We start from the raw sequence: 9,528 nt of genomic DNA on the forward strand, positions 1-9,528 counted from the left end.
TAATTAAAACATTCTCAAGATACAAATAATGGAGAAAGAAGTCTTTATATGTTCACACAACACATTCAACGAAAAATCGCACAAGTAACACATTTTTTGGTCAAAACAAAAACACGTTTTTTGTTTGACTCAGAGTTGATAATTTGACTTGGTGATCCACTCAAACAATTAAGACGAGCATTGGATCCATGGACATGAAAATTACTTGTCTCAAAAGTTTTCCTAATGGATGAGTTCATGCATGAAAATCAGACAACAAGTCTCACAAGTGTTGCATTGGTACAAAGTACTAAAAACTGTTGGCAGCAATGGATAGGAAGATCAGGACAATCACAGTTAAACTCTAAGAATCACCATTAGATACTCATGAATTGAAAATAATTTTTGCTCGAAGAAAAGAGATTACCATATGAAAGAAACTCACGTGAGAAGGAGATTGTTGAAATGCAAGTGTAAGATAAAATCTCATGTTGAGTAAAAAAAAATTGAACACCATAAATGAAAACAAGACATATAAACCTAAGTTTTAAAATTTTGATTAATGTATTATATCAAGTTCACTCATGATTTGCTCATGATTCATTCATGAAAATTTTCCCAATATTTACCCCTCTCATTTCCTAACAATTTCCATGATAAACTATCATCAAAGAAAGTAATCTGTTGAAATTTCTCTAACTTATCAGAAATTTCAAATGCAAAATTCACGAAAGACTCGATACTAACCTCACTTGCAGCAAAAAAAAAAAAAAAAAAAACGCTGACAATTGGCCAGCAACATAGCATTAAAGAGATACCGCATAAGAATAGACCAATGAATTTTCTGAATGAACAGTAACACGTGGTGTTTTCAACTAAACAATTTTGCAAGTTTTACAAAGATGAACAACCATAATGAGTTGATATGATTTCTCCAAAAATCTATAATGTAAAATATAACAGAAATGGAAGGAAAAAATAATAAGCCATCCATCCATCCCCAAAAGGAACACTAAATCGTTAGCCTCCTCTTCTGTCCATGTTAGGCCCACTCGAACTCCAAGGCCAGTTCACCTAGCACTCAATATATGTGGCTGGCAGGCGATCAAGCCGCAATAATGCTGCAATTTACAACTCTCATACCATATGAGAAACCAAGATCGGGGCTGAAAGTAACATTACTTTCCAACCAAAGAATTAGATCAAAATAGCAGGCTCAAGGTCCTGAATAATTGGCCAATAGACGCAACAAACTATCCATTGTTTCAGGAGTGAATTTCCTAGCAAATAGGTAACATGGCTTCTGAATCCCATTCCATAAGCAAGGCCAGCTTTGCACTTCTTTCTGTGGAAACACAAGATAATTCGTCAAGCTGGTTAATGCATTCTCAATAAAACAGATCAGTAAAGCTCTCATACACCATACCTTCTCATCACTGGTTACGTGCACGCTAACATCAATGGACTGCAAATGTAACAATTATCATGAATATCCATGTACTAAACTTGAAAACAAATCAGAAGGACAACGCTAAGTTGAAAGAGACTACCACAGTTGCAGCACGCTTACTAAACAACAATACCACTAGAAAAAGAAAAGTGTCACACCTAAAACAAATTTGAATTTTTTTCCTTTACCGGCATTGCAAGTGTTACTTCTAATATCTAAGAATGCACATGTGTGCCAACAAGCTTGGAACTCAACTGGCACTAGCCTCATTCTCTTGTTATTTTGGATGAGAACAAGTGGAATGGAATGACATTAGTTGCCATACCATGGATTGTGTAAATTAGGATTGAATCTAATTCCATCCCATTTCATTCAATATCTCTGTATTTCTTTTACCCTGATTTGAGGTTATTGGATAACTTATTATTTATTATTATTCTTTACTAATCTCCTTAACATTCTACTCACCATCCAAACAATGAAATGGAAACTTCAATTTCATCGTAAAATATCTAAAATCTGGCATATAGTTTCATTGCATTCCATCTAACCCCATTCCATTTCCCCCATATCCTTAGATTTCCAAAACAGATCAAGACTGAAATGTGATGATGATGCCAGGGGTTTACCCTCGACAAGGCTATCCCTCTCCTCTACATAGTTGCTTGCCAAAAAGAATGAATATGCATTGTTGTAAAATTTAGAGTTTTAGCAGAACTATACTGTGATATTCTTCAAAAGCTCGTAAGTAACATCCTGAGCCCTGTATGATTTTGGGTGCCATTTTCTCTCAGACCAGTCAACATGAGTTAGTGACCAATTTGCAATGCCACCAGGATCAACCATCTAAATTCGAGACATAAGCTAATTAGCTGAAGGCTGAAAAAGTTAAAACAAAAGAACTGTATTACAATTCAAAATCTCACCTGGAAGAAGGTCGGCAAGTAATGTTCATCAGCAATGCAATTCTTCCCCTCCAAACCAGGCTGGTATAATAAGAAATTTTATATCAATATTGAATCTGTAGCTCCACAGAAATCACTAAATGTAGATAATTTGAATATCAGCTCTATATTGAGTAGTTTGGATAGGCAAGCAGAACATATTGGGGATTTCAAATTCTTGTCCAATCACCTTACATGGTGTTTGGTTGGAGGAAAATGGAGAAGGGGAGGGGGGAGAAATTTTGATTGATTCAAAATTTTGAAAAGGAAGATTAGCACCCACATCAGAAACTCTTACACTAACTAGACTAAATTATCCTTAATAACTTATTTGACCATTCTACGTATATAAATAATAAAATTGTTTATTTCCCCTCCCCTTGTGAACCAAACAAGGTGTCCCTCCCCTATAGACTAAACAGCTGTCTGTGTATTAATCAAGTAAGCCACAACACTGCCACACAAGATGCTTGATATATATCATTTGCATATCATCTCTTATGTTCCCTTGGTCAATAAGGTGCTTCTTTTCTGGTTTGCACAGCAGTAAATGTATGGATTTAAAATTCTAAATTATTGGAACATACATGATCTGATCACCTTAACCACATAACCAACACTGGCATACAAGATAAGACCAACAATATCAAGGGTGCTAACACTTTTGGGCATTCCAAATTGCCATCTTTCAGATTTTTTTTGTGGCACCTCATACCTGTACTTGCAGTATATGCAGCAGTAGCCATGTACTCTACAGTGCACTAATGCTTTTCTTTTTTCAAGGGAAGAAAAAGAAGATTGTACAAAGCCAACACTTTTCTATAATGCCTAGCATAAAGTTTACCGCATACATATATTGGAGAAAAATTATTGAAGAAAAAAAAACACAAGTAGCAAAATGCAACATCCATGTATTGCTTAAAAATAAGAAACTCATCTTGAACCTCATGAAATACTAGCTTGGCTTGATGAGTAAAACAATTTAAGCAAAATTAAATGTGGCTAAATAATAAATACAACTAACACTTATGGAGAATAAATTAAACTATGGAACAGAAGTGCTTTACCTGGCAGTAAGACCGGAATTTTGAATAATAAAGGTTATCGGCCATGACTATAATTGCATGTTGCCGCTTCATAGCAAACCACTGCAGAAAAAGTTAAACAATGAGGCAAAGATACATAAATCGGTTATATATATATACATGTATGTGTGTGTGTTTTCTTGGTTGCCAAAGACTCAGACTATGTCAAACAAGAAATGCTTAAAGGCATAGGTGTGTAGTGATACTGAATGACAGTGGGACACTGATTGGGTGACCAAAAGATACAGAAGGAATTTCACACAAGATTAAAGTATTGTTCTAGTTATTGACAAATGTCACCAAGTTTTTATGACAAAACTCAACTCTGCCATGTGTTAAGTATAGCCTATTGACATACACATCAAGCATATGAAACAATGGCAACTTCCAATTATCCAGTTGGTATCTTGTGAAAGGGGCGCGATCATAAAATAAAGTAGCCTAAATACTTGTTCAAATTTCAAATTCTTTGTATATTAAATTATTAATATGCAAGACTTCTATATAAAATATTGAATTCAAGCTCCAACATGACTTTAGCAAGAATATACCTGGGCACCCTTTCTAAAGTCCTTCACCTCAACTTCAGGTAGCATGCGATCTGAATACCTGCCATTGCCATGAGGACCGGGATCCTTAAAGCTAATAACAAAAAGGAAAAGTTCACATTAGTGAAGGATGTCAAATAGACAGAGAAAAAAACATATAGAATGTTAGCTATTATCTCAATAAAAACCCAGAGAGACACATGTAACACTGCAAGTCGTACCAGTCTACAAAGCTGATATTTGTATACATCAGATAGTTGTAAATATAGTCAAAATCATATAGAGGCACACAGCTGCAAAACCAATATAAGAAAATCAGAAATTGATAAAACCTATAAAACTAATAGTAAAATATACTTTTAATCCCTGTCAATACGATATTAAGTGGTTTTAGTCCTCTATTTTTGTTAATTTTAGTCCTAGAAAAGTTTAAACTTTCTAAATTATTTGGGGAAAACATTGCATGCATCAAGCCATGCCACCTCAAAATGGTAGAGCTATCATGACATGATTAGACATATGTCACGCCATCAATATGTAGTGACAGACAATTTTCAAAAGATTTAAAATTTAGGAGGACTAAAACCAGCAGAAAAAAAATTAAGGACCAAAATCAAATGAAGCCATAGTTATAGAGATTAAAAACATATTTAAGCCTAAAACTAATTAATAAGTAGGAACAAACTTAAAAGCAATCTCATAAGTCATAACACATTTACGGTTTACCTATCAGACAGTAGAACAAATTGCTGGTTGTCAGTATCTTGAAGAGCATTTGCCAATAGTCGTCTCTCTGCATCAACCATAGAAATTTTCCCCCAAATCACCTGCAACAAGACTTCTGATTAAATAAACTGCTTACTAGAAAACCACAGACTACTGGAAAACAACAAGCAATTAAACTTGCTATCACTATTGCTATTATTAGAACAGTTGAACTTAAAGAAGACATTCAGAATTATTCCTAGAAAATACCAATTAATTACAAGCAGATACAACATTGTTCAAGCAAAGTAAATTCAGAGTTCAAAGCCAAACTGAACTTGCTGACATCAGCTTATTCCACTGAAGAAAACAAATATACTTTAATCACATATTTAATGAGAGGGAAAGCGTACAACAGAACTTTATGCTTTTATTTTGGGTTACCATTGCAAAATCGACATCTCATGAGGCCAGGTGATGGGACTACTATTTCACCTTTCTGCTCTGGATAAAATAAAATGTCTATGATGTGGATCTATTACAGCATTATATTTCAAATCACGAATTAAATAATCAAAGTATCTGTTAATCTCTCAAGTCAAATCAACAATACTACCCTACTTTCCTAAAATCAAAAGTCGTAAGTTCAATACAAGAGGTAAAAGTACATTAAGTCAAATACATTTAGGGTCTTTTTGTTTAAGCAAAAAAAATAAAATACAAGTCAGTCCGTGATACAGCTTTTTGTCAGAATCTGCAACTTTTAGCTTATGAGATAAAATACCAAGACAACTTTTTTAAGGTTTTTGACTATTATAAATTTTCGGACACTTTTCTTTAAATAAAAATCTAAAACAAATGACCTACTAAAATATGATTCATATATAAGAGAATATATATTTATTTTAACATTTAATTAAGACAGTACGATTCACAAACAATAGTAAACAGAACAATAACAAGAAAATATATATACCTGGTCACTGCGTATATCCCGATTAACAAAATAACGGCTCACATGAACTGGTTTTGTCTTGGATGCATGCACATAAACAGAGAACTTCCCTTCGTGACCCTGCAAAAAAGGAGGAGAGCATATTCCAGGTAAATGCACACCACAAGATGAACAGGATTCAAAAGAAAAGGAAACCATGTACAAACCAATGAAATTACAAAAACAAAGGATGTATATTCACACAATACATTTATGAGGAATCTATTAGTAAAAGTGTAAAACATATTTTGCATCTTGTGTTGTATATCTATACCAACAGAAATTTCAAGGGTCAAATACTAAACATTAAATAGCACTTTCAGTTAGAGGTAAGTGCCCAAGGCTGTGAAAAGAATTTAAAAACATCATTGTCACAACTGTGTGCAAAAACAATTTTTATCCAATGTTGGAAGAACTAGCAAAATATCTATTGTGTTAACTGTTGCTTTCAAATGCAATGTTGTAAAATACTGAATCAAAATCACAGGCCATTTTAATTGTTTAAATCATGAAACAGTTTACTCTGCCCATTATTCCCCAAAAGCAAGAGACCACTAAAAATTTTCATGCAGAGGTAAGTGCCAGTGAAGGAAGCAATAAGCAGTTCTTTTTTCTAATAATTCCAATTCTGTTTTCTGACTAAAGGAATGAAATTCTCAATGTCTCCCTAGTCCTAACCATTTAATGTTTCTTTTACCAGTCACTTCTAGTAAAAGAATCATCAGTTCCAATGATAGACAAATTCTTAGCATCTCATTTGAGCATGCAACAAGCTATTTTGCTTACCGATAAAAGAAATGCAAGATATCAACTACAGTACTACACTATTGAACTGGCTACCTTCTTTGTGATAAAATATGACAAATATATTTTGAAGAGGAACATTAACAATCTTCTGAAGTGAGAATTGAGAAACAACAGCTTGAACATATCAAATTAGACAAGTAACAAATTCTTACTTGGAAAAACTTGTCCCACAATCTTTCAAATGGCAGAGAGCCAGGTGACAAAAACATGAAGGCAACTTTAGAATTTTTTGAAACAATTGCTGGCGAGTTTAAAATATCCTTAATCACAACACGCGAAGCAATCTCCTCATCGGTGTATTCTCTTGCAGGCATAGGCGGAAGCCAATCAACAAAACCCTTGCACCCTTTGGAAGAGAAGACATAACAGGCTGAACTGCTCTGTGGTGGGTAGATATAAGCACAGATTAGAAAGACACAGACAAACAACACCAAGACAATAATCCACATCGGCTTCTTCATGGGAGGACGGTGGCGAGACCCAGGCAGTATCTGCATATCACCCATGCTGCCTAAACGCCAAACTTTTTCTGCCTTCATCTATGCAAATGCATCACCTCCAGCAAATCTCCTTTTCATTCACATGCACCCTAACTCAAACCCACACAAAATCAAGGATATACACCCTACAATGAACTTGAATAGACTGATGCAGAAAAATCTGAAAACAAAAAAAAAAAGTGCATTAGCAATATAACAACCCTCGCGACATCATCAAAAGAGAGAGACAGATAACACATCATGCAACGACCCAAACACATCATCCACCCAACCTAACCTTTTTCTTCTAATTTTACTAAACATTTGGCAACATTAAGGAACATGGACTAATGTTCCGGAAAATAAAATATAAAAGAAAAATGCACAAAACATGTAAAAACTCAAGCAATTAATTATTTCATGCTTGTTAAAAACCTTAACAACAGGACAGGAGTACGGACCAATCTATTGGAAGTTTGTTTCGGAGTATCCTAAAAGCTAAATACAACTTTAATATTCAACAAAAAAACACAAGCTAAAACAACCTTAATCCCAACGATAAATCTGGAAAGTTGAGATTTTTAGAATTGAAACAGACAACCGCCTCGGGGTCGAAATCAAAAAGATATCGAAACCCCTGTTGGGTAACAGAGAGTTTATACCGAAAAATAATTTGCAAGACATTAAACAATCTCACCCAATTTATTTACACGAAAAAGAAAATATGTATAATATATGGGGAAAAAAAGAGAGAATTGTTCCGTTGTGTTGTGTGTGTCTAGTTTCTTGATCCTTAAGCCCCCCCAACAATTAAGCGACGATATTAATTTGAAATCAACAAAAAGGGAGAGAGTACCCACCAGGAATGGTGGAGTTGAGGGAAGGAAAAAGCAGACGAAGGATTAAGGTAAATCAAATCAAATCAAATCTAATTAATTAATGATTGGAAGAGAAAGGATCTAATCTAGGGCAAAAAAAGGGAGAATGAAGAAGAAGAATCACAAGACAAGAGTGTGTTGGACGTGGAATGGAAAAGGAAGGGAAGTGAAGGAACCCTTTCTGAGTTAATTTATTAATTTAAAAAAAGAAAGATCAAATCCTCTCTCTGTCTCTCGCTGTTTATTAGCACATTGGGAACAAACACAAACACAAAGTCATTTTACGGTTTGTTTGGGTCACCCAAATTACCATTGCAGCTGCCCATTCCATTGGTTGCCGCTCGCTTTTTCTTTCTTTTTAACATATATATTTAGATTTACATTTTTCATATGTTTCTTTTTAACATATATATTTAACTCAGTGTTGAGGCACTAGTGTAAACATGTAAAATCTTGATGTATTAACATGTAGAATGAATGATTTATTTTGTAAAGAATTCAATTATACAGATATTGAGAGACAATTGTGCACAAGACAAAAAAAAAAAAAAAACTTTCAACATTGAAATATATAATACTATATATACTTGTTAGTATCAATCTAAAATTTATATAAAAAATCATTTTTAAATATATAAATTATATTAAAAATATTTTGTGCAGATATTTAATAGAAATGAGCATTATTAACTGTTATTTTGTTAAACGAAATTATTAATACTTAATCAAATATGTTTATTGTATTTAAAATATAATAAGTGTTTAACACGGTAATTTATATAATTAAATTACAGCGTTTTTTATATATAAAAAAAATTAAATGATAATTTAAAATTATTGTATATCGTAGTGAGTAATTTTTTTTCTCTAATTCAAAATAAATACTTATTAAAACGTATCAAATGTTTTTTATTTTATAATAATAACTTGGCCCACACCAAATGCAGGTGCGTTTGCTTGTTCCAACCAAACTATCTGTTTCTGGAATGGCGACCCAATCAGCGCGCAGCTTCATGTGTTCAACAAATTCAAATTTGTTAATAATCAACCATTCACCACGCGGTTGCATCATTTAATGCAAATTACTAAATTAGGAAAATATTTATTCATTCAAAGATTTAATATTTAACCATTTTCTAGTATAAATATAAAATTAATCAATTAGTCAAGATGCATTTATTTTGTATAAGTTACGAAAAATTATTACTTTAATATTATAAAAAGACTTAATTATTATTTTAATCTCTGAATTTAAATTTAGGATATATACTCTTTTTAGTCTACAAAATTTAAAAATATCTTTTTAATCTTTAAATTTTGAAATTTTGCATTTCTGTAATCTTTAACATAATAAATTGATATTTTGTGATCATTTTTAATTATCTTAAATTATTTTTTTAATTTTTAGTCACTTGAATTTATATTTAAAAATTACCATAAAATACTAAAAAAATCAGCCACAAAGTTACTTTCTTTTTTAAATTTCAAAGGATTAAAAAAAGCTCTCTCCCAAAATAATAGTTAAACCATATAAAAATATAGACAAGAACAGATCCTTTGTGCATAACTTTTTTAAATAATATAAATTAGTGGGTAATTTATGAAAACAGTTATAAGAATAAAATAATAATTCGTGTGATTATAGTTAGTTATAAGGAC

General features: G+C 32.5%; 1 protein-coding gene across 2 annotated transcripts; it reads right to left on the minus strand.

Moving 5' to 3' along the window:
• Positions 1-785: 785 nt before the first annotated feature.
• Positions 786-8,106, minus strand: LOC114382452 (glycosyltransferase BC10-like). Of its 2 annotated transcripts, XM_028341879.1 has the most exons (11): positions 7,852-8,104; positions 6,665-7,172; positions 5,688-5,786; positions 4,733-4,833; positions 4,228-4,299; positions 4,010-4,100; positions 3,441-3,521; positions 2,356-2,415; positions 2,153-2,275; positions 1,406-1,444; positions 786-1,324 (listed from the first exon to the last, which is right to left on the minus strand). In XM_028341879.1, exons 2-11 carry the CDS (start codon positions 7,049-7,051, stop codon positions 1,196-1,198), a joined length of 1,182 nt encoding a protein of 393 aa, XP_028197680.1. In that variant the 5' UTR covers positions 7,052-7,172; positions 7,852-8,104; the 3' UTR covers positions 786-1,195. The 2 variants fall into 2 exon arrangements, with proteins under 2 accessions (XP_028197680.1, XP_028197681.1); XM_028341880.1 differs by lacking the exon at positions 4,228-4,299 and having other exon boundaries at positions 1,060-1,324; positions 7,852-8,106.
• Positions 8,107-9,528: the final 1,422 nt, after the last annotated feature.

This window comes from Glycine soja, chromosome 13 (genome assembly GCF_004193775.1).
Source record: "Glycine soja cultivar W05 chromosome 13, ASM419377v2, whole genome shotgun sequence".
Classification (NCBI taxonomy): domain Eukaryota; kingdom Viridiplantae; phylum Streptophyta; class Magnoliopsida; order Fabales; family Fabaceae; genus Glycine; species Glycine soja.

Coding starts and splice junctions, on each gene's coding strand:
- LOC114382452 (XM_028341879.1), bottom strand. CDS start 7,051: ATGAAGGCAGAAAAAGTTTGGCGTTTAGGCAGCATGGGTGATATGCAG. Junction 5,787..6,664: donor TGTGGGACAAGTTTTTCCAA/GTAAGAATTTGT, acceptor CCTTTTTTGCAG/GGTCACGAAGGGAAGTTCTC. Junction 4,300..4,732: donor TTTGTTCTACTGTCTGATAG/GTAAACCGTAAA, acceptor TTGGTTTTGCAG/CTGTGTGCCTCTATATGATT.